We start from the raw sequence: 26,548 nt of genomic DNA, 5'->3' as shown, positions 1-26,548 counted from the left end.
TATCCTGGAACCGTCCATCAAAAGTGGCACATTTTTTGGGGGTGGGGGGGGGAGGCGGAAGGGAGAAAGGGAGGCAAGGTATTGTTATTTAGGAAATTTAGTTCAATGTCCAGGACATGCATGAATTCCTCAATTTTGAAGCCTGTATTTTTATGGAACATACAGTAACTTTTTTTTATTTTTTTATTATTTACAGGTACCTACATACTGTACTGTAGGCGTTAGAATGTAGACCTACTCATTAACTGACACTGCTTTCATTTCTTATTGAATCTTATTGAATATAAATCATATAGAGCTGTTAGTGAGACCAAAAAAAGTATTAGCCTTTTAAAACATCTATGTCACTGCAGATACAGGTGTGGTCTGATGACCGACCGTGTGGCATATTCTCTAATTTTGAGAGTCCTACCGTACAATGCCTCACAGGTTTGACACAGTGCTATTGTACAGAAAGTACCGTAAGGCTAGTCGCCGAGTTTGTTAGGAAGACGAGGAAAAGTGCAGTAAAGACAAAGAGACGGTTAAGAGAGCAGCAAACGATGCCTATAACATCCAAACCTAGCAATTCATACGTGACACTGATAGTGACACCTGCATAGAAGAAAGCTGAAAAATCCCAAAAATTCAAACCTTATCAATCCCCCTAGAAACCCTACGAACTAGTCCTTTCTCCCTCCCTCCTCCCCATCAATCAACCACCCCCCCCCCCATGGAAAAAGTTTCTGATGAGACCAAACAGAGGACAGATCTATAGATTGTTCTGCATGGAATACAGTACAATCCTCCAGGGTGCACCAATTCCCAGCAAGTTAGAGCCGGCATACCCCCCCCCATCCCCACACCTCTGTCCTCCTGGGTGTACAGTACCAATTCCCAGCAAGCTTAGCAGGTAACCCCAATCTCTATCCCCTCCCACAGTAGGCTAAAGCAAGCATGCCCCAACCCCCAGTGCTCCTGAGTTCATCAATTCCCAGCAAGTTAAAGCAGGAAGCCCCATCTCTATCCCCTTTCGGTTCCACAAATCACAGCACAAGCTAGAGCAAGCATCCCTCTCCCCACCTTCTTTCCACCACTTATTAGCATGCTAGAGCAAGCATCCCTCTCCCCACCCTCTCTCCGTCCACCATTTATTAGCATGCTAAAGCGAGCATTCCGCCCTCCCCCACCCTCCTGTCTTTCCATATCCAAAATTACCAGCAAGCTAGAGCAATCATCCCCTCCTCTCTGTCCTAGACCGTGCACCGATTCCCAGCAAGCACCCCTCCTCACCCCTCTGTCCTCCTAGGTCCACCCAATTCCCAGCAAGCTACAGCAAGCAAACCCCCCCTCACCCCCATCTCTCTGTTCCCCTGGGTTCATCAATTCCCAGCAAGCTAGAGCAGGCAGAGTACAGAAGAGAATAACAGCACACAGCTTGCGTTGTCAACTCACCACCTCTAATCTCTCCCTCATCTTCCTGGGAACGCATTTCCTGCTCAGATCCTGAGTCCTCCATTGCCAGGTCCGCACCTTAACAATACAACAGTGAAACAAAGGCCACAATCAATAAGGAGTGTCACTCACCAGGTGGGAGGGCAAGAGTGAAGAAGGGGCGGGGCGGATGGGGACATTCATGTACTGAAGGTCTACCCATAAATTTGCCATGGTCACTTTAAAATTTGAGAAATGTTGCAAAAACAGTGCCAGGTTTTGTGATATCTCTCAAAAAAAATTGTTAACTGGTCTAAAAGTATGTGATTAGTAGTTAAGATTCATTTTTGTGATGATTGAATGGATGGACTTCAATTTAAATTTCCTAAAAAATTCCGACAGTATATGATACAGTATATTTGTTAGACAACTTGTGACTAATTCATCTCTAATCCTCATAATCCCCTAAAACTCACAGATACCATACCTCATCATGACCTCCCTCTTCATCTTCCAATCAACCCTCATTTCCATCTGGCAGTTGAAATGTTTGTGGACTTCACCTGACCTTTATTCTGTGCCTGAACACAACCTTTCCCTACCTCCCCCTTCTTCCCCTTCTCCTCCTCTTCTTTCAGCCTAAAATTGTTCTAAAAAAATATATAAAAAAAAAAAACACCTGTAAATTTTTTCAGAAAACTGTTGCACAAATATTTAATGGTCATCAGTTTGAGCCCAAATTTGGGTGTGCTATGTAAATTAAATATTGTTGAAAGGTTTCCCAGAATGCAACTACTACCTTCCAGGAAGACCAGCTGTTCCTCCAATTAAATCCCAAACACTGCTGAAGTCCATTAAAGTCTCAATACCTGTTTGCTGATGAATTTTAGAAAACACATTTCTGAAATATAGATTCAATGTTTCTTATTCTAAATGCACTCTGACCAGCAATCGACAGAAATGTCTGTCTTTAACAGCTCTACTTTTAGTAAATTGCTCTAAGTTTCAAGGTTCGTTCTGATAAAGTTATGTTAACTTCAATGTTATTTGTTGTGAGAGATTTGTCAATATATTAGATTAAAGGGACTCAACTATTAAATGTTACAGTAATATCCTTTGGTACAGTAACCCAAGTGATAAGTCTTTAAACTGTGTAAAACTTATGGTAACCAGATTTAGACTTAATCATAGCATATTTTGGAGCTAAATATCATTTAGAAAGCAAGGCGGCTACTTGTACAGATGAGGCCATGGAGAGCACGGTGCAGTACGTCTAATTTTCTCCTTCTTTAATATCATTTTTCACAGCAATAATTTATGATGATTTTCATTAGGAGAGGCTTTTCCAATACCTCCTTCTTGTCGACCTTTTCGAACTTTCGCTACAAAAATTTTGCTTCGGTAGAACATTCTAAGAGACATACTGTACACATCTAACTATTGACTGTAGTTTTTAATTAGTATTAGAGCTGTGTAACAATTTGTATTGAACATTGAACAATGAACAATGAACAATGAACATTGAACAATGAACAAGTAAATATTGTTTTACCATACGGTAAATGCTGCACTGTACAAAGGTCTGAAAAACCTAATAATATTAATAATTTACTATTATACAGTAGACTACGTAGTAACAATGGAATTACACGCATTAAAATTGAAGGTGTTTGAATGACAAACTGCTAACTGTATTTAGATACATAAACAATTACAGTAAGGCATAGGACACAAAATGTTCTGTACAGTATGTAATGTAATGATGCATAGTACTGACTGACCATGTAAAATATATTATATATGTGATACTCTATATAGTACTTATTACTGTATGTACAGTAACTTAGCTCCCTTACAGGTGGATGTGTGCACGTTATAAATCACTGGTTATTATTATTATGATACTACTGTTTAAATTAAATACATTTAAACAATTAAGGCATAGGACACAAAATGTTCTGTACAGTATGTAATGTAATGATGCATAGTACTGACTGACCATGTAAAATATATATGTGATACTCTATAGTACTTATTACTGTATGTACAGTAACTTAGCTCCCTTACAGGTGGATGTGTGCACGTTATAAATCACCATTATTATTATTATTATACTACTGTAACTGTATTTAGATTAAATACATTTAAACAATTAAGGCATAGGACACAAAATGTTCTGTACAGTACAGTATGTACTGTAATGTAATGATGCATTGCACTGACTGACCTTGTACAGTAAAAGATACTGTGCTACTCTATAGTACTTGCTATGTACAGTAACTTAGCTCCCTTACAGGTGGATGTGTGCATGTTATAAATCACCATTATTATTATTATTATTATCATCTGGGAGAAGACCACATTGATTTTCTCTTCATAAATAATGTCTTCACTGAGGAGAATTCAAAATCCTGTCTAAAAATTGGGTGTAAATTTTTAATATACCTGTTCAAGCCTACAGACTTAACGACTTATACTGTAGTTTGCAGAAAATTTGTTCAACGTGCCTAAGCCAACTCAAAAATTTGGCTTCTACTCGAGAGAGAATGGTGTGATTATGATTGATTCTGGAAAGTAAAAGAATTGACATCATCACATTGATAAGCTTTAAGGCAGATGAATGGAATATCTAGGTTGAGACATACTGTACTTGTTTAACACTGACAATGAAGTGCAGTATCACGTGCTTGAACATACTTTACAGTGGTACAGTACATAATAATTTGCAAATTTGTCGAAAATGTTATGTCATCTGGAGTAAAATCCAATGGAGAGCATATAATGTCACTTCTTGAATAAATTATCAAACAGGAAATCATTTTCTTTTTAACTGGTGCCTTGTGAGAAGTAATGTAGTACTGTGTATATGTGCAGTACCTTACAAGAGATCTTATAGTTTTTGTCAGATTTGAAATTTAGGAAGAGTTTCTGTGAATTTCATGTACTGTACTGGGCATATATCAATTTACAGTACACCAATGATGCAATGCCAATTACAGCTCGGCAAAATTCCAAATGCATGACTTTATAATAGGAAACACAATTCTAAATTTGCATTACAAACATATTTTGCTTTTGACGTCACAGATTACCCACTGAGTAGCTTCCCATCAAGGTTAAAGGTTGTACTAAGTACAAGGAGCCCTTTATATTGCAAGTGATCTTTCTAGCTGTCTCATTGGAGGGGGGAGGGGGAGGGGGGCAGAAGAATTGACAGAAATTTAAAAAAAATTCAGAAAAAAAACCACTGTAGGCATTTGAGCTTTCTTGCCAAGTTAATTACTTGCAGAAATTAGAGCAGATATAGATTAAAATGTGCAGGAATGTTTCAGAACATATGAGTCAAAGCTGGAACTTGCATATTTGCAATAATAATCCAGAGCTTCCTTCATCTTTGCAAGCATTTATAGCAGACAATTGTGGACACCAATCTATTAATTCACTGACAGTAAGGATTGGACCATATGAACAGCAAATGTTAATAATCAGTGTTACAGTAATAATGATATTAATAATAATACTAATAATCAGCAGATATTTTTACTACGCTTAAACCACCACAACTGTGGGAGAAAGAGCTTATGAATTACAACTTACACGTAGAATGGCTTCCAATTCAACATTTGTTCTAAAATTTGGAATCTTTTACAATTGCTTTTGAGAGCTATATCATGGGCATCAAAATGGAAGTGAATTGAACAGCCAAGGATCCACAGATGATGCTTCACATGTAACTGCAACATTTAACTGTGAACAAACCTGAAGCGAAGACGAAAAACGTTGCTGCCTGGATGTGATTTTGTCGCGTCTATTGAAAAGTTAAGACTGGTTCCAATTATTTAGCTTTAAATGAGAACATTATTGATCAGTAGATCTGTGATGGACACCTTACTTACACAAAAATAGGTATGACATTTAGTCCCACTGAAGTGTTCCATTAATTTTGTCAGCATATAATGTACTGTATATATGTACAGTACTTGGACCTGTATTTTACGTACAGCATGTTCAATTAGTAGTAAAATGTACCTGGGTCTGTTCACGTTAAAGCGCCCAATTTGGTTGCCTGAGGTACCAAATTTTCAAATTACAGTAAAGAACTTCTATTCTAAGTAAATAACATAACTAATATCTGCAATTTATGAATCAGAATTGACCAGAGCTTAAACTATTCTGGAAATTATATTCAAGATGGTTGAAAGTGTGACAATCTATAAATTTTCCACAATTTGTTCTTTTTTTAATGGTGGTGTGTCATTCCATTGCTGCTACATTTGGGAATTCTGTTTTTATTTTCTTTATTAACACAAAATTTGCTATTGTAAGACAAGTTTTCAATGATATTGATGATGTTTTTTAACAAATATTAGAGTATCGTTAGAAAATATTCAATTTTTCCTGAAATAAAGTTAAAAAAGTTTTTCTTTAAAGAACAAAATTGAAATTAATATTAACAATTATACCATAAAATTAAAGCACAACATAAGCTCATATATTAACCAAAAGCTGAAAATTCTGGGTCATGTCCTCTCAGAATTTTTTTTTTCTTGACTCTTGTTTCGGACATCACCCCTCCAAAATGATCTTGTTTCGGACATCACCCACCAATGGTGTACCTAATATATTAAACCTAATATTTAGTAATAAACCAAATGATGCTCATTTAATGGCAATAATAATTAATAGAAAAGCATATTAGTAAGTTGTTACCCATAACAAAAGAGATCTGTGGACCCTTCCTAGGTTCCAAGTTCAAAACAAAGAAAAGGGATACAAGTGATCCAACTGATCAACAAGACAATTATTTAACGAAGGCAATGCTTGTTAATACTTAGCAATATATATCAGTACATCACGATATATGATGTTAACAAACAGCATCAAATTCATTTGAAATAATGAAAATTGCAAACACTTGTGTTATAGATTTGCATACGACTGTCTTGGACTATGTTTCGGACATCACCACAACTGTATTAGGACATCACTGTAATGTTTTCTACACAACGTATATCATATCAAAAGTTAAATTTGTAACAAAGGGGTCTTTGTTGTTGACAAGCTACCTACAAGGTATAATGACAGTTTTGAACTTATTATAGTTCAAATCCTCAGTGTTCATTAAAAGTTACTTTATGAGCGTTTCGGACATCACTGAATGTTTCGGACATCACCTTGGAAAAATGTTCACAAAGCTGCATAACAATAATACATATATTTCAGCAGGTAACAACAATATGAAGTAATATTTTTGCTATTCAAACCTGTTCAAGCAACAAAAGTCTGCTTCAAAATATACACAACAGTCAGACAGTAGCAGATTTACACTAGATATTATGAATTTTTGAGGGAATGCAGTTTATTAAAAAAACATCATAGACTGGGAAATCAACAAGGTGTACTAAAAATAATGGCACTGTAAATTCTTGGGAAAACAAATGCCCTGAGGCACATATTTCAAATTGAACATCTGGACAGAGCCGATAGGTGAAAAGATAGGTGATAAGTGAAAATCTGAAGGCTTGGTGTAAATGATAACCCCATTTAATGTTAATGGATTATCACTGTTTACTACATACTCAATTCATACATATCCAGAATACACACATGTAGTTTAGATCCTCCTGCAAGCAGGAACTCGCATCATTGGCTTATCAAAGCCGCGAGCTGACCGAAGTCAGTCTCTTAGATTCATATTTAAAGACCATGATGATGAATTGTTAATTGTCAACAACTCTGTTACTGGACGACATATTATTAATCTTGGAGTGACACAAACTTGGGACCTTATGATTGAAAGGCACCGTCCTTAACCACTGAGCTAACACTCCACATAGTGACCATTCATTGATCACCATTTGCGTAAAGTTAATCTCTGCTTCACCACATTCGTTACCTGTCCAGCATACCATTTGCATTGGCCAGCATTCACCAGCACTTCCCAGAAACATCAACTTATACATTATTTTGCAGAAAATGGTACAGTATTATTATTGACTACAAAGAAATTTTCCCCCCAAAGGGTTATAGAATTCTTTTTAACTTTTACGGTTTCCACATTTCCATCAATACCTAGATGAAGTCTGCAATAATTGAAACAAACAGCAAATATTTACCATTTAATAAATATACAGATGTACACTGGGGACATCCCTACATAGCTAATTTGGCACCCACCTGTTGTAGCTAGTATCATTGAGTCTACTATTTAAACAATTTTCAGAGGGGAGGTATCATATCCTAAACTCCACTAGAATGCTTGGTCCTATTTTGTAATGTCAGCAATAACAACTATTTTGCACCCCTTCAAATGGTACCCACCCGCTCCCACCCCCTCCCCATGCACCTTTGAGCTGGATCTGCCAATGTTGAAGATTGCTTCCACTGGCCCAGCTAAGCAACAGTAGTTGCCTAGATACTAGTAGTACTATAAGTACTAGTTTAAATATCATTCTTTATTGAGATTCATCATTATGCCTTGGCTATTATAATGTGAAAAACAAGTACTGTATTCATGGTTTGTACAAATACTCCTTGTCACATATGAATTAAATTTTTTACTTTGTAAGATTGTTATTATTTAAGCTTATGGCCTAAAATTACATTTAAGCTTAGATGTTATGGTATACAGCAGCTCAGCAAATTGTTAAGCTTTATCCTTAAGTTTCATAATGATAAATATCTGTATACATATCACTAAAGCTCTGAAGTCTCAGTGAAGCAACTCGGAATGAAAACATGGTCATGCATGATGCACCACTCTGTGTATATTAATACTGTTGACACCATCGAATAAACCTGGAGGTTTCATCAAACAGTAAATCCGCGTACCAGTCAAAGAGGGTCATGTACTGTAATGTGTTCCAGGGTGGTACTAATAATCTGATATACTGCATTAATCTCCACATTGCCCATAGTGATTTACTAACTAGTACAGTAAATGTATATTTGGGCTTAGAGCAGCAGACAACACACAGTTACCTAGCAATGTCTGTACCTTAACATTATAGTTATAGTCGTTGACCAACATTTATAGGTTAGATCACCAGACACGTTCCACGGTCCTACTACTTAGCTAACATCTTCCCAAAGTACTGGTAGCTTTTCTTGACAACCATCAAGTTCCCATCAACAGTTAAACTGCTCTGAGGGTGTTATAGATGCACACTGATTCCATACATATAGAGCGACAGACGACACTGAACGGTGTTCAGTTTTTCTCGTTGACATACTATACTGTAGACCGATGTGATAGAAACATGAGCTACTGTGCTACAAAACTCATCTAGGCCTATTCCAATTGTGTGTAATTAACTTTACAATTCTCAATATGATATTGGGAAATATCAAATTGGTACCGCCATGGAAGCTGAAACACATCACATGACAGTCCATGCATGGTACCCACGTGCCCTTTGATGTAGTTCTTCTAGCCTATAAATAGGCTTTCTATGGTTGTGACAAATAGCTTGATTCAAGCTATAGCAGACAATTATAGCAGTACTTTCTGTATACTGTGATGGCATCCTGATACATGTTATGTCAGAACAAAATTCACTAAATGTTGTTTTTACTTCTTCAGTACTAAATGATGGAAAAGTGTAGTGTTAATGATGTCAGTTCTAGAATAATCCAAGTAATTTGATGTTCCCAGTAACATTCATACCCAAATATGTAGAATATCATTTTAGACTTGTTACAAGTCATCAAAAGATGAATACATGTTGGTCAAATGACACCAAAAGTTATAAGAAGCATTCTGTTGTAGGATCTTAGTGTATTCTAGCACACTGAAATCAACCAATTGAATCATTCAGTTGAAACTAGTGCTGTTTGACAATATGTTGGATTCACAAAAGTGATGTCCGAAACACATGGTGATGTCCGAAACATACTTTTAAGGCTATTTTGCTATAATATTTGGAAAAGATGGAAAAAGTTTTAAGTAGTGCAGTATGTATGTTTGTAACAATAGAACTTGTCATAATATATGAAGTGCTCATCTATTGTGTCTTTTTTTCAAGCAACATAAAGCAATATTAATTAAAACTTGTTTCGGACATCACTGGTGTTTCGGACATCACACACATGGACGGAAAAATTGAAATGGTTATAAAATCAAAACGGATGAGTGGAAATGTGTCATGTACATACCGTAGTTGGGGGAGTACTCATGCTTTAATTAGAGTAACAAAACAGTCTTGTGGGTTTTAACATACTTCAGATATTAGTTGCTACATGACGTTTCGGACATCACCAAAATGTGGACGGAAACATTTTGCATGTTGTTTAACTTTATCGTGTAGTAAAATGTGGCTGAATGGACATGCATCTGATATATATTTTATTTGATACAACTATGACAGTATTGAAAAGGCACACCACTTTCAACATTTGTTATTTAACCCCAAACTATGCCACTCATAAATTGGTGTATAAATGTGGACGGAAAAAGTGATGTCCGAAACACTGGTCCAGTTTCGCAATAATTCGCAAATTCATCGATGAAATTTTCTGAAATATTTATGAGAGGGAACCTATAGCCACAAAGTTCAATCATGACAAAATTTGGAGTAATCCTCTTTTGGAGCTGAGAATAGATCAAAGTACAAATTGTGCAGTTTGGAAATGGCAACATTTTCCGTCCACATTTCGGCACTTCTGGGAGTATAGCATACCATATGCATATCTCAGGAAATTGTCTATGCTATGGTAGGTACAGCTAGGTGGACTCTCTCCATGGGGATAATATTTGTATCTCTAGAATCTCTAATTATTTTGTCACAATGCTCCAAATGCCATTTATGCTAATTTGGGCGCTTTAACGTGAACAGACCCACCTTAATTGTAAGCGTAACAACATTTACTGTGTTTGTTCAAGCTTGATTCCAATGAACTGTATATGCAGCCCTACACAGCCTTACAGTACAGTACTATACATGTATACTTACTTTTCTTACTCAGGACTGATAATATTGATCCAGGGTATATGTGTGTTGTACTGACCTAGTTGTATATCATGTGTACTGGGCTCACAGAGTAAGAGAGCTTTATGCTTTACTATCAAATTCACATATATATCACTGTACCTTCACTGCACCACACTCTGTCCAGCATTATATCACTCCATATATATATAGTATGCAGCCCTACACAGGCATACAGTTCTGTACAGTACATGTTGTACTTATTTTTCTAACCCAGGACTGGTGATGATATTGATCCAGGGTACATTTGTGTTGTACTGACCTAGTTGTATGCACCATGTGTCCTGGGCTCACAGAGTAAGAGAGCTTTACAGTACTTTACTAATTATCAAATACACACATCAGTGGCCATTCACTGTAGGATACTGTATGCAGCATTATATCACATCGTAATATGGAGTCCTTGATATCCAATGTACTGTATATGCAGCCCTACACAACCTTACAGTACTGTATAACTGTACATGTATACTTATTTTTGTAACCCAGGACTGATGATATTGATCCAGGGTACATGTTGTGTGTTGTACTAACCTAGTACTGTAGTATGCATACAAGTGTAGTGAGCTCACAGAGTAAGAGAGGCTGTAGTACTTTACGATCAAATTCACACATCACTGGCCATTAACACTGTGTCCAGCATTACTGTATATGACATGGAGTGCTGGCTACTGTTGTAATCTGATCAGATACACTGTTACCAGCATATCCCTCGCCTAACCATTGGTTTGGAAGACCTTGTACAGTGGCTACACATTAGCTAGATATCCAGGGAGTTGTTAGGATTGTGTATGAAGGGTATCTGGGTCATAGTAAACTTTATACAGGTACATGTAACTAACATACAGTACAAGTAATGGACCATACAGTAAGTTGACATTGATGTGTACAGTAGTGACAGTTGTTATAACCTGATGACATTGATACAGTATTACGTGGTGCTACAATGTTCAGTGACTCCTCCACAAAAAGTGATGCTTTTTTTTTTAGCAAAGAGTATAGATGGGAGGCAGGGGAGAGAGGGGCACAGTATGGTTTAAGAAAGAGTACTAATAATGAATACCTAAATTTACCATGTACAGTATGCACTCTCCACTCATAATTGCTGTTAAATTCAATTGTACCTCAAGAAAACACCATCTCATGTTTAATCAACAGGCAGCTGGACTGGCTATGGTTACAACCTCAGGTACAGTGAGAATCTATGTAGTATGTATGTATAGATCTGCAAAAATCTATGAAATACTTTCCAATGTTGTCATTGCGGTGGATAAGTAAGTCATCGCAATGCTTTCAACGAATCTATGCCTATCATAATGCAGCATTCCAAACATGTTTCGTCAGTCCAGCTAAGTCTAGTATGGTTTCCCAATGTTCACTGCTTGCTGTACAGTATATATTCTCATAAATGTCACTTACTGTACACTTTGCTCACATCAAAAACATCACTGAAGGTAGTTGAATGACAGTAAGTACATACAGATTGGCTTACATACTATATACTGTACTGCACATACGGAGATCACAGCAGAGAACTTTCAAAAACAAAATTTATATAATTTTCCCAAAAAAAAGGGGAAAAAAACAACTAATTAGCCTACAAAACTATAGGATTTTTTTTTCTTTTTCGATCAATAATCAAATTTGCTTCAAACTTGCCTTACAACTTTAACCTGTTAAAGTAAAGACTAGCCTACTGTACATGTAGGTAGGTATACTGTCATTGTACGGTTAAGTCATAATCTTTTAAAATTTCTGTCGAAACAGAAACTGAACAAAGCAGAGACAATATTTAGGCATACTTTATTTACAGTATATGAAACAAAGCAATGTTTATATCTCAACCTTAAGCAATGTGTGTTACAACATTAACTCTTTGTCAGTACTGGACTAAGTGGTTACTAACACAGAAACTATGTACAGAGGAATACCAAGTGATTTTCATCACATATATCCCAAAGACTCTCATTTCTTTACTTGTTCTTTTGATTGCGATGGATTTGTTTTGTTAAGCGCCTAGAGCAGAGCTACTTCTTGTTTCTGATTTTGTTGTTAAATAAATCCCTGTAATTATGATTACTATTGTACTGTTAGTTAGGTTCCGGAAATCCAAGTGTGTCTATGGCATGGCTTCATTCAAAGTGATGCAAAGAATCAAAGACCGTGGAATTCTTCTGGGTGGCAGGAAAAAATGCATGCAAGATTTATTTTAATTTTATGTACATTCACCACCATTTAGTGTAGCCATTAGTACAACAGGGCAGCTGTTATATATACAGCTCTATAAATAATGTTATCAAGTTTGATCAATCCGAAGGAATAAAGCTCCTGTTACATATTTAACCCTTTAATATTATCTCAACTTGTGCTAGCATATAAAAATCTCCTTTGCATGTACATGTACTAGTGTATGAAAAAATAAAAAAATTATACATAAAAAAGGGGGGGGGGGCCTGCACATTCTGTACCCCTCAAAATCTTGAAATTCAAATTATACACATTACAGTACGATTGGCAGTAACAGGCTACAGCATAGTGACAACATCCATTAGTGTGTTCCTTTACAGTATACATACATACTGTTACAGGTAAGTGTACACAGTGTTTTAAAGAGGTTATGAAATGGAAAAAAAATTCTTTCTCATCGTATTCTGTATACTCGTAGCTTTCCAATGATACCCAATTTGTGTCAAACGGAGCTTGCATCCTCGAGGAATAAACGATCAAAAATTCGAGGGTAATAAAAACTTTCGAAAAATTGTTGTATTTACGGTAATGCGGCGTGACGTCAGTCGAGGAACTCAGCTCACCTCCGAGACGCTATGTTTACATTCTTAAACGTCTGAGAACACACAACATTACACTGTTGCAGCGCTCCGTAGTAATTGAGATTTGGTGTTTGGAGTTTTGATTTACGTAAATTTATCTCGTTACTGTTAAATATGCCGAGCCGATATGTGGTATCAGGTTGCTCCACCACAAGTAAAGCGGATTTCTACTGCAAGCTTTTCCAAAAGATGACAGAAATCGAAGAATTTGAACACGACTCGCTCAAACAAGAGCCCAAGGGCACTGTGGTTCCTTGCTTGGGGTATATGACAATACACATAATATTATCAAGCAAGATTGGGCTCAAATAGTCCAAGTAATTGTGGTCCTACATGTTCCTGTAAAGTAACCAACACTGTAGCCAACACTTTTGTGATCACAAAATACGATCGGATTTTTGATGAAAAGGCACTTTTGAGATCTTAATATGGCGTCGAAAATGTAAGAAATATAAGAGACCTACAAGCGTGTCAACAGATATGATAACATTGGTGACCTCAGATGACATGACCTTTAAGTTTCAAAATGTTCCACCACCCCATTCACAACTTGTCCCAAAATATCAACCATGTCACACCTTGGCATTGAGATTTAATTGCATTAAATGTCTAAAAATTAACTTTCAACTTGTATACATAACTTCACACACAAAGGTCACCAGGAGGTCAACCAATTGACATTTTTGATCGGTGAGACCTAAATAGAGCATGACTGTAAAAATACAAAGATTTTTTCTTTGCCCATTTTCTCCCCCCAAAATACTAGTGTTTTATCATTTATTGACCTTTGGTGACCTTGTGCCACATGACCGTTAAGTTTGAAAATATTCCCCTATACCATTTGCAACTACTCCAAAAATATCAACCTTGTCACACCTTGCAACTGGGAGATATTGCATTAAATGTCTGAAAATTAACTTTGACCTCATATAACTTCGCACACCAAGGTCACACGGGGGTCAACCCATTGACATTTATGATCAGAAGGTACCTTTGACATCTGAAAATAGCATCGAAACTGTAAAAATCCACAAAACACGAAAAGGTCACCAGAGGTCAAATTGAGGTCAAGGGTCACCCAGATGCGGGTCGACAATTGGATAACATTGAAGCAACTCCCAACCCTAACGGACAATTTTTTCTCAAGTTATCGCAAAAATACTAGTTTTTTATCATTAATTGACCTTTGGTGACCTTGTACCACATGACCGTTAAGTTTGAAAATATTCCCCTATACCATTTGCAACTACTCCAAAAACATCAACCTTGTCACACCTTGCAACTGGGAGATATTGCATTAAATGTCTGAAAATTAACTTTGACCTCATATAACTTCGCACACGAAGGTCACACGGGGGTCAACCCATTGACATTTATGATCAGAAGGTACCTTTGACATCTGAAAATAGCATCGAAACTGTAAAAATCCACAAAACACGAAAAGGTCACCAGAGGTCAAATTGAGGTCAAGGGTCTCCCAGATGTGGGTCGACAATTAGATTACATTGAAGCAACTCCCAACCCAAACGGACAATTTTTTCTCAAGTTATCGCAAAAATACTAGTTTTTTATCATTAATTGACCTTTGGTGACCTCGGATCACATGACCGTTAAGTTTGAAAATATTCCCCTTTACCATTTGCAACTTGTCTCAAAATATCAACTGTGTAACACCTTGGCACTGGGAGTTATTACACTAAATGTCTGAAAATTAACTTTAACCTCATATTACTTAACATACAAAGGTCACCTTGGGTCAACTTATTGACATTTTTGATTGATGAGACCTAAATAGAGCATCAAACTATACAAATTCAAACATTTTTTTCTTAGCCCATTTTCTACCCCCAAAATACTAGTTTTTTAACATTAATTGACCTTTGGTGACCTCGGATCACATGACCGTTAAGTTTGAAAATATTCCCCTCTACCATTTGCAACTTGTCCAAAAATATCAACCATGTTACACCTTGGAACTGGGAGTTGTTGCATTAAATGTCTGAAAATTAACTTTGACCTCGTATAACTTCGCACACGAAGGTCACACGGGTGTCAACCAATTGACATTTTTGATCGGAAGGTACCTTTGATATCCAAATCTGGCATCAAAACCAAACATTTCCTTTTTTGCTTGTTTCCTACCAAAATAAGCACATTTTTTCTAATGTGACCTTTGACCTTTTGACCTTGGTTTCAGATGTAGTTTAATCTCCTGATTCCAAAAAACAAAACGACAAGTCTGTACAACCATCCTAACTCCGACCGAAAAACTTTGACCCCATATAACTTCGCACATAAAGGTCACACAGGGTCAACCTATTGACATTTATGATCAGAAGGTACCTTTGACATCTGAAAATAGCATCAAAACTGTAAAAATCCCCAAAAACACGTAAAGGTCACCAGAGGTCAAATTGAGGTCAAGGGTCACCCAGATGCGGGTCGACAATTGGATAACATTGAAGCAACTCCCAACCCTAACGGACATTTCGTTCTCAAGTTATCGCAAAAATACTAGTTTTTTATCATTAATTGACCTTTGTTGACCTTCGATCACATTACCGTTTTGTTTGGAAATGATCCCTTACCCCATTCACAACTACACCCAAAATATCAACCATGTCGGACCCTGTCAATGGGAGTTATTGCTGTTTTTAATAAATTGGTTTTTGGCATCTAACTGACCTTTGGTGACCTTTGCGGGCACCAAAAACAATAGGGATCTTCCTCTTACTATGGGCTATCCACCCAACAAGTTTGATCATGATACATCATTTCCTTATTGAGATATCGTGTACACAAGCCAAGCGTCACATACACACACACACACACACATACACACACACACACACACGCCAAGTTGTTCACGCATAGGTTCCTTGCTTTGCAAAAAGCAAGGAACCAAAAACTACACATACACAACGTTATGAGTGCCTGTAGGCCTATACTGTTGCCAAATTACTTGTTATGACCATAGCATACAGCAAATGACGATTTTTTGTTGGTTACCTAATATTTTGCACAAAACTTAGAGCCAGTTGGTTTTAGAACAATCAATTCTGGATCTGCAAGATTTCTTTTGTGGTAAAACTGGTGTTGTGTTGTGATTTTACGTAACGTTGGATGATACAATTACACGGGCTACAGTAGCCTGTTATGCAACGTCTATTAGTTAGGTCTAGGGCCATGTTACCAGTACTACTATGGGGTTGCACTGTAACAGAATATCACGTTTTCCTTGCACTGCAAGTCACAAAATTGTAGAAGCTTCGCTACGAAGTTAAGTAGCAGGATCATCGACATTCGAGATAATTTATATCATAGGAAGGTCTTAATAACGGTGGTTTTGTTTATGCTCAACCGACCAGTTTCGGTTCAGGGTCGTCTAACCGTTCTGCTCTGGGACTTCGCACGGCAGCGACGCGTCTCGGCAATCGGGATCGTTTTACAATTCTTCTGCAAGGGGCTCAATTGATAGGGAAAAACACCGATATCTTCATCACCCTTAAAACTATTTCCTCCTCTTCTTCCTCAAGAAAATAATTTTAGTCAAAGCTTACAAATGTCCTGAGAGGTGAAGTCCTATTTCCTCGGAATCGGAAGATTCGGGAGAAGACAATTGATGAGAAGAGTGTAGTGGTTACATTGTTGTAAACTGTATAACGCCGTATCGATAAACAGCGGGAAGTCGGCTTTGGCTGAAATGGTTCCTTTGATGACGTCAGATGAACTGCGGTGGGCAGCTTTGCTTTTTTTTTACGAGTGGCAGCTCGAGAGGTCTCTAGGGAATACTTTGACAGCGAATTTCTGGCGTTTGAAGCCGTATTTACCGAAAGTTGTGCATGGGTGGCAGCATTGTTACGAACGCAGGATTCTGCGTCCGGAACGCAATGTTTTGGCCAGGGACGCAAAATCTTCAAATTGCTTGTGTCCCGCGGACGCAAACTTTTTTTTTGAGAAACAAACCCCAAGTATACACACTCACAACTAGGTCAACGGAAAACATAACAAAACTGTCAAAACACATTTTGGAATGAACATTATTTCTTTTCAAAAGACCACAACTTCTTCTAACAAGAAGCAAAATTTCTCCTACTCCAACAGATCATTGAATTTGTTTGAAAATAAATGTATCATAACAATCAACCGCAAGGTACAGGGTTAACAACACCCCATTACGGAGATTTTCATGCTAAAAATAGACAATGATGCTTTTTCAAAATTCCCGTGATTTGATTGGTTATAAGTCCCCATCCATTGTCTGTGAAAATTCTTGCACCTGTAGTGCTCAGTGAACGCGGAGTATGTTGTTTAACAACAATTACTTGCAACTTACTTTTCCTTGTGTAGAGATAGTAAAGTTATTTTGCGGTATAGGCTATCATGTGTGTGCACTCCAATATCATAACGTTAGGCCTTGTCACATATGTACGTATAACTTTTGACAACGAAGAGGCTTCGTAATATTTGAATCATTGTTTTCATCAGAAAATGTTAATGAGTGGAGACAATCTATGATTTTTTTGGGAAGCTTTCATCTCTGATCCTGAACAGGATATTTCAGCTCACAGTATGTTTCTTCTCTCTATATTATTAATAGTTGCTAATGTAAAATGTGCATTCTTACCATCAGTAGTTTCTGTTGCAAAAAAATTTTGTGGTCCAATTAACCACATGCTTCAGTAAATGTTATTTTGGCAGAACATTCCTGTGAAAACGACTGTACTTTAGAACATTGAACTGATATTTTTAAAATCCACATTTCGTAAAAAACTATTCACATAGACCTACTGTAATTTTTGTATAGATTATTGCTTGCAAAGAGCCAGGATAAATGTTGGATCAGATTTTAAGGATTTGCGCATGTGTAGTTGAAAAAGAAGCTCGAACAAGCATGTACATGCAGTAGTACAGTGAACTGGAATTTAGCGAGAGATATGCACACTGTAGGTACTGGGATTTTTGAAGAGTTGCTTGTTGGAATCGCTGCAATGTCAAAGCACGGATCTACTACGGAGTTGGCGAGTAGGGAAGTAGGACGGATGACGGAGGGGGACTGGGGGTAAAATGGGTTGAAATGGCAGGCTGGTCGAAAGGAGGGGCGCCCCCGGCTGCCCCTGAAAAATAGCGAAGTTAAGGCACTGAGCATTTCTGCCCTATATTGTGTATAACATTCACAAAGGATAGGCTGTGATACTACACTAGTATAAGTAACAGTAGGTCATACAATAAACATAATTGGTTTTCGATTGGGACGCAAGCTTTTTTTACGAGACGCAAACTTTTTCGGGGGCTTGCGTCCCTGGGACGCAAACTTTTTTTCACTAATAACATTACTGGGTGGTGTTGTATTAATGTAGATAAACCATTCCAAGACATGAAAATTTTTCATTTCATAACCTCTTTAAAATCTGTAACTTCATAGAGCTCCATAGTGTCTTCCTACTTTGGTACAAGCTGCCATCAGAGAGATCTGTATGCAAATTATGGAAGGTACTCGACTATTGACAGTACAGTACTTGTAACAACAGGTTGGTTTATACACTCCATGCTCTACTACTGTAGGTGGCTGCTAACCTTTACATGAACTTGATGAAGTCTGAATTTTGCTATGATAGCACAAAATTTTAACATAAGAAAAGTGTACATGTATACATATATGCATGTACTGTGTTTGCGTTTGAGTGGTACTGTATGACCATTTAAGACTAGGATGTGGCTGTTTGGTGTATCGTAAGGCTGACTTACAATATTAGGGAGACGTTACTAGCCAGCGAAAGATTCTGTAGTTACCATGTCTCCAGCAAACCAGAGGATATAATCAGACCTCCGTATTTCTGATGAATAATGTCCACAGGTACCGTAAAATCATGAAAGATGAATTATAATTTCTGCCAGCACAGACTTGCACAGTGTAATCACATGGTAAAATGAACAGTCTATCTACAGTACTATGAGCGAAGACCTGTGTTCATTAACAGCATTAACACAATAAACATCTCAGGTTATTACAGTAATGCAGGCAAGTCCTGCTCAATGGATACATGTATACAGTATCCTGCTAATACACTCACCATTAAATTGCTTGACATTGAAACCAATGACACGGTCAATTGATTTGGTCAATTCATTTTGTCACAATTCACTGCCACCATGCCTACCAAATATGACCCTACATGACCTGATGGCACCAAGGTAGTAACCCCCCAAATTCCCTTTAGATGTCGGCTTGCGCCATCTGAACCAAATGTTACTACTGACCCAAACTGTCATTCAAATGACCTATAGAACCTAAAATTTAGCCTTGAAACTCAAGGATTAACTTTAAATTTTAACAGTTTGTTTATATTACTTTTGCACTGTTTGAACTGTTCACTGTTCAAGAAAACCATGCACTATTAGTACCAGGCTTTGAAAATTTAAATTTGCATTTTGGTGCCTTTTTATATGACTAATACATGAAACTGCCATCCAGGCACCCTAGTACGCATCCAACCCTTGGCCCCCACCCCACCCCACCCCACCCCCTCCCACCATCTCTCAGAAGGTTCTAGCTGGATAATTGTTGTGCAGTATGCAGAGCATACTGTGTGCAGTAGGTTTGCAATTCTTTGCCTACTGTAGTACTGTGCATGTATGTTGTCTCTTAGAAGCAACATATTCACAGATTTACCTACTAAGCAAACTTATAAGTTTACAAAATCTGTGCATTCAGTGCTTAAGTTTGCTTTAAACTTCCCAGAAATGGCTAAAATATATCACGAAAAGTCATACTTTGGCATTCATAAAAATGTTATTACAATTTGGCATTTAAACATGGGCAACTATAGTGTAGGCCTATTGTACCTGGGCAGCTGTCTATGTATGTATCACACACAACTACCATTAATGCCCAGGAAAATGTGTGTTGAAGTGGAACATGGGTGACTGTTATCGGAATTCCTAGCATACTAAGCGGGGTACTTCTGACCTTTAACTTAGGCAATCTGGAGAAAATTCCAACCAATGTTCTCCTGAGCTCTAGAAGGTCCTGCTAGGATCAAAATGGCAGACCCTTTTAAATTTTATACAAACATTTGTATGAATTGTCCACTATATCATAAATAAACAAGAAAAAAAAACTACTACTGTACATACTGATTTGTAAAGTTATCATTTATTCCATGAACATTGTCACAATTCAAGCAATCTCCAACTGTAACAGAAATCACATTTGGTCCTAAGTCTAAACGTACAGGTAAGCTTATCCCTATTGACAAAGCAAGGCTGATCTTTGAAGCCTGGTTGTACCCTATTGAAGAAGTACTGATGTCACAATCAAAGGCTGGGGGAGGGGGGACAGGGGGAAGAAACATTGTCTGTATCCATGGAAATTTGTACAGTACCATATTTGTTTCCTTCTGCCCCCCCCCCCTCCCAAAACAAGATGAGGCCCGTTGTTCACGACCTAAATACCGACTTTGAGAATGGTCCATGATAATGGAACCTTCGAGAATGGGCTGAACCTTGATGAAGTCTTAGAAAAAAGCAGGTTCAGTCAAACTACTTAGAAATACATTTATAAACACATTTTTCTTCTTGGTCAACCAACTTTGTTGTCTGAACAACTGTAAAAGGAAGTTCGAAAGTCCAATGGACAACCAACAAACATTGCACACAAACAAAAAAGTCATCCCTACAAAGTATTGCTTGTAGTTTATGAAATTAACAAAATTCTACTATAATCCACGTGATTTATTTGTTAGATCCACTCCCGTGATATGTGTTAACACTTATGATGCGCAAATTTTAACAGGCTAACCATTGCCTCATCTCAGTAGGCCTACAAAAGTTAAAGACCAATGCATCAAGATGGCCAATCAGCTGTTCGAAGGTTAGACATATCACGTTAGGATATCTATCCAACATCACCACTAGCATTAACATTAGGCTTGTTAAAAGGCCACTTTCGCAACCATGACAAGTCCAAAGATCACATTTCGACAAGAACAAGACACACGCCTTCTTTGGGCCTACAATTTCTTTGGGCATTAATGAATTGGATTGAATAAAGATAAATGCTTGCCATGGTGATTTTCTCACATTTATTTCAATTGAATTACGGTAGGGTCACAATCTTGACAGTGCATACTGACTAACGTTACATTGCTATGATGGGAGACTGTAGTATAGCAGTAGTAAAATCTCTACACTCCCAAAAATGTAGCGTATCAAATATGGCATCCACTGCACAAGTATGGATATCAAATGCGATCAGTTTTGTCGACTGCTAGACCATTTGTCGAACATAACCTTGTTTATCTGTATACTTGTTCACTAATGGGGATAAATCTAAGCTTACCCTGTCCCTGAGGTTGTTCCTCAGCGCTGTCCCGGTCCGACATCTCTCCCTTGTTGCTTCTTTCTCGCCCTCAGCTGCTGCTGCTTGCCTGGGAGATATAGCTCTACTCTGTATTCTAACTCGCGCCGTAGCTTGGGTTTTGTACCGACTGTAAATCTTATTGACATAAATACTTGTTATTTGTTTTGGGGGTAAGTGTCACCATTCTTAAAAGCATATTAACACATTACAAAAATTGTTATGTAAAATTGTTGGAAAACATTCGAGAAAAGGGGAGAATATACCAAATGTATCGTCTCGTGAAAGCCAACGTGATGTTGAAGAAATTATATGAAAGCCGGCTGATGAATAAAACATTATATTTCCGGCTAGACAGATATTTGCATATCATTTTGACGTCACAGTGAATTGGGAAATTCCCGAGGTTTGATTGGGCAAGAAAGCTGAACTTGGAATGTTTATCAATCGCTACTAGTACCTGTAAACAAACTCTTTCGGCAATGCATGAATGTAGTGCGCGTGAGTAATTTCGAGATGTTCGTCTAAAAAAGTGACCAAAGTGCACAGCGGAAGCGGCAAATAAGGTTCAGAAAAAAAAGCCGGGGAGATTATCGTCACAAACTTGATCGGGTTAATTCCATGTTTAGTCCACGCCGAGGCGGTTCGAAAAATACGGTAACGTGAACGTTCATATGCTTTGTAAAAGACTTACTTTAGCAGGACGCTATAACCAGCCTAGCATCCGTTTCAATCACTAATAAGTTTCGTTCCCTTGAAAACGGCCGGAAAGGCGTTTGTCGCTGTGTTCAGCAACTGTCCTCCCTAAATTACCCATTAAAGACATACTTCCCACCCCACCCACCCTGTCGAACCCCCGTTGGCTCAGACGGAGTCTGTTGCTAATTGGGCAGTGCTCCGTTGCCTGCTTCTTCTTATTTTTTTCTTTATTTTTTTATTTTTTTACCTTGTTTTGATTTTCTTTCTTTGGCTACCTATTAAATATATCTACCTCTGATAATAAGCCGGAGTTCAAAAGAACATGATGGGGTAGAAGAATGTGTTGCATATTTCCACCTCTGCCTCTCGATCGGTAAGCCTATATCAGAAAACCTGGCCTTTCAAGCCAATGAACTGTATTTTGACTATTTTCATGGGATTTGGGTACAAAGTGGTACGCGAAACACTACTCGACGAAAAAAAACTGCCGGCGGCCAAACAGTGCGGTACCATTACGCATCATTTTGAGCCTCTCGGTGAAATTTACATCCACTCTACCGAATAGTACCGTTTTCAAGGTAACAATTGTTATAAACAGAACTTTTGTCATGACAGAAAGCGTTTGATCTTTGATAACAAACTTAGCTTCATCCATTCATTCAGTTAGTCAGTCATTCATACATGCATTCATCCATTTGTTTTTCTTAAATTCAAATTTTCCAGTTACTTTTACCATCATGAATTGTAACAATTTATAACATCAGCACATGGATCGCCAACAGCCGTTCTTTGAAGACGCCACTACCTCCGTATCTCAAAGTGAAATCTCGTTGGTCCCGTCGGATACTACGTCACATTTGATAACCAGCTCTATCGCCACCAATAATGAGTGCTATCAGCCCCCACAGTGTAGTACGCCCATTTCTCTCATGTACGAGTTCCTGGCGCATCACAATCTACCTTGTAAATACAAAGCAACGTTTGAACACAACGCCCAAGCCTGTCTCCTGACGATTGGTGAAGGGGACCACGATGCGTGGTCCGGTAGTCATGGGAAAGTGTCCTCGCATGTCACCAGGGATCAAAGACGTAAAAAGAAACACGACAAACGCCACGTCGTGGTCAGAGACGCGGAGGTCGCTCAAAAGCTGACCGGAAGTCACGTGTCCGGGGTGGATGAGATACAGAATTTTATGACGTCAGAAGAAGTATTCACGAGACTTATTCACCTTCTCAGCCCCAGACTGGTTTCAGAGGTAATCACAAAGTAGCTGCTTCTTCTGGGGTGGGGAGGGGGATGGGAGGTTCATTTATACATATTTAGCGATAGCGATATTTTCGGATAGAAGTAAAAGAAAAAATAAATAAATAAGGAAACAAGAAGGAAGGGGGATCAATATCTCTGATATTTTTGTTTCCTCCAAATGCAACATGAATCATTATAAATGAGTAGAAGATTAATCCTAGATATTCTACATTCTACAATGCGAATATAGTACAGGGGTGGATCCTGGATATTGAAAAAACAGAGAAGTAGGTGTGGCTCGGGGGGAGGGGGGGGGGGGTTGAAGCGAGGTTGGGGTTGCTCTCTCATCGAAAGAATGAAATAAAAAAAATATGTTAATCTTAAACTTAACATTTGTGAATTCAACGTCACATCGTAGTTACATTAGGTCTAGTAGTAGGTCTGCACGCAAGACTGTGCCAATAACAACCTATATTATTTTATTATTTTTTTATTTGTGTTTTAAGGTTGAAGGGGGAGTGAACCCCCCCCCCCCCCCTCAACACACACACACCATACGCACACATACGCTCTTGTGTTAGTTATATGCAATGTAAAAACCCGCAACGTTTATTTGTTTGTTTGGCGTGATCTTCAAAGTTTGGATTTTCGTTTCATTATTTGTATCAAAGCTTGAAAATGGAATTCATAATGAACTGTATTGTTAACAAAATGTTAGCGTTGATAAAAATTATCACCGATTTAAAAGGAAAACTCCACAAATTAAATTTCACCAGGTTTTTCACCTAAATATGATAGAAACTATCAGATGGAAGGTGCGGTTGCGGTGATTACGATAGAGCGGCTATTACAAATTGACAAGTCTATTTATGAATGTAGCGTCCAGAATGTGTACGTGTTGTAATCGTGGATAGATATGAGGAGATTCTTGCCTCCTCTCTCCCTACGCCCCTCCTCCCCCCCTCCCACCCCAACCCCAGTCCATCTTCCCGCCCATCCAATTTATTTATACCAAGTTCTTGGTATTTTGTTAACTCTATATCGTGTTTGGGCCTATATAATATGATTAAATCTTGTCCCTTTCATCGTACCTAATAGGGACTTGGTCAGTGGATAACGTGTCCACATCTGCACTATCTCTCTGTGAATGATAGTATCCCGGACAGTGGCTTTTACAAGACTAAATCCTTCCACAACCGGCGTTCCACGGGACTTCATTACCATGGGGACAATTCCAGCTGGAATACTCGTACAGCAGGACGACAAACTACAAGTGCGTCCGGGAGGTTAGGGGTCAAACACGCGTCCTCGACCGTCCTTCGAGCAGGAGGTATCAAAGAGGGTCAGGGGTCACGTCCAACAAGTTCAGAGGTCACAGACAAAGACATGTGGCAGGAGCTGGAAATGGAATTACAGCCTGTATACTCCTTTAAACATTTTAATCACTCCCAACAATATGCAGAGCAGTACAGGTAAGCCAACGCCACAAAAGTATTCTACATGGCTACGAAAGTAATAATCATTAGGCCTACAGCTCTTCCTTCCATTAAACAATAGAGAATGTAAAGTTTGTGTTGAGTGACCTTCACAAATTAGACAAAGTTCGAGAATATGGTATACTTACATAGATTATAGCGTCGCTAATCTTAGTGTTATACCCATCATCCGCTCCAGTATTATAACTATCCCCGTGCACCCCCTCATCTCCCCCTCCCCACCTCGACGCGAGCATAAATGATAAACTCAATTACTGTAGCAGTTTTACCCATATTCCGTCATTTTCGGAGAAACATCATCCATATAAGAAAATATGTTGTATAGACATCGAAAGTATATCCTTCGGGAAACACCGCCTAGTACTGAGTAAATATAAGCTATCGCTGCCCTTATAGCTGCTTAACTGTTAGTTACGGCTATATTTTTTCTAACGGGATAAGTTTTTTCCCTCTATCTTTCTTTCTTTCGTTTGTATACATAAAAGAGAAATTTACACCTACTCACACCTTCGAGAGAAAAGTATGAATGCTTTAGCAGCGGCCAAGTTACAGAAGACGTGTGCTCCGAGGGCGGGGCTTGTTTGCTACAAGTCTGCTAACCGAAAGGCAAAAGGAATGACTGGGTCCAAACTTCTAAATAATGGTAGAAGCCAGGGGTCCATTGTCGAACGAGAAGAACCTTCAACCGTGAGTTGATTTTAAAGGGGGAACAATAAAAATGTTGTATTGCGTATAGGCTGTATTTTTTTTATTATTGTTTTTATCTTAGTTATGATAGATTATGTGTTATTTGGTAGTGGGATCTTTTCAAATCAAATTTGGCTGTTGGTAACATATTTTCATAGTTGTTATTTATTATATTTGTTATTTTGTTTTCTTTTCCATCTGCAATAGATTAAATGGCAAATGAATCCGAGATTGAAGGAAAGCTGTGATCCTCATCTTTCTGTGAACAACCCCTCCCCCACTGAGCTCACCACCCTGGGGAAGATGCCCATCATTCGACGTTCGTCTCCGTCCATCCCTAGCAACACAAACGGCAAATACGGGGGAAGGGGATCCAACAGACTTTACCCCTTTCAATTGCAAATATCTACGGAAACCCGAACTGTCAGTTCGCCTTACAAACGCCTTCCCCGATCGATTCTTGATCAGAGATAATCTCATCGGTGTGGCACTTCAGCTCTACCGTACACCATCATATAAAGTTATGTCTGAACTCGGAGTATACAACATTGAAATATTCCTTTAAAGACTGCACATAAAATAATTGAAATGTGGTGTACGTATCATGATATCGTGTACTGTGTATAATCATGTCACATTGCAAACATACGTTAATTTCAAATTCTAGTGAGATCAGTCAGATGCAATCATAATAATTATAATAATAATAATATATAATTGACATTAACATGAAAAGTGTATAAACTTCACAAACTGGCTTGATTTACGTCAGTCGTTTTCAGTTGTTGCTCTCTTCAAAAAGTTCGGGTCCATCAATCTATTTACGACTCTCT

At 38.0% G+C, this 26,548-nt stretch overlaps 2 protein-coding genes across 5 annotated transcripts in view; one reads left to right on the top strand and one right to left on the bottom strand.

The window, feature by feature from the left end:
• Positions 1-21,728, bottom strand: part of LOC139983665 (transcriptional regulator protein Pur-beta-like) — a 58,028-nt gene extending 36,300 nt beyond the window's left edge. For 2 of the 3 annotated variants that reach the window (XM_071997378.1, XM_071997379.1), the window contains exons 1-2: positions 21,570-21,725; positions 1,435-1,512 (exon numbers count right to left, since the gene is read on the bottom strand). In XM_071997378.1, coding sequence (XP_071853479.1) covers positions 1,435-1,512; positions 21,570-21,612 — 121 coding nt within the window. In that variant the 5' untranslated portion in view covers positions 21,613-21,725. Of the gene's footprint in view, positions 1-1,434; positions 1,513-21,569 lie in introns of all 3 variants that reach the window. The other variant, XM_071997381.1, reaches the window with a different exon arrangement.
• Positions 21,729-22,037: 309 nt separating this feature from the next.
• LOC139983654 (uncharacterized) lies at positions 22,038-26,508 on the top strand. 2 transcript variants are annotated; one of them, XM_071997355.1, is made up of 5 exons: positions 22,038-22,244; positions 23,051-23,542; positions 24,631-25,004; positions 25,514-25,715; positions 25,923-26,508. In XM_071997355.1, exons 1-5 carry the CDS (start codon positions 22,209-22,211, stop codon positions 26,187-26,189), a joined length of 1,371 nt encoding a protein of 456 aa, XP_071853456.1. In that variant the 5' UTR covers positions 22,038-22,208; the 3' UTR covers positions 26,190-26,508. The 2 variants fall into 2 exon arrangements, with proteins under 2 accessions (XP_071853456.1, XP_071853457.1); XM_071997356.1 differs by having other exon boundaries at positions 22,040-22,244; positions 23,010-23,542; positions 25,923-26,503.
• The last annotated feature ends 40 nt before the right edge of the window (positions 26,509-26,548 follow it).

Source organism: Apostichopus japonicus, chromosome 16, assembly GCF_037975245.1.
Source record: "Apostichopus japonicus isolate 1M-3 chromosome 16, ASM3797524v1, whole genome shotgun sequence".
Taxonomy (NCBI): domain Eukaryota; kingdom Metazoa; phylum Echinodermata; class Holothuroidea; order Aspidochirotida; family Stichopodidae; genus Apostichopus; species Apostichopus japonicus.
Note: the sequence above shows the minus strand (reverse complement) of the source record. Positions and strands in the feature narration are given on the sequence as shown.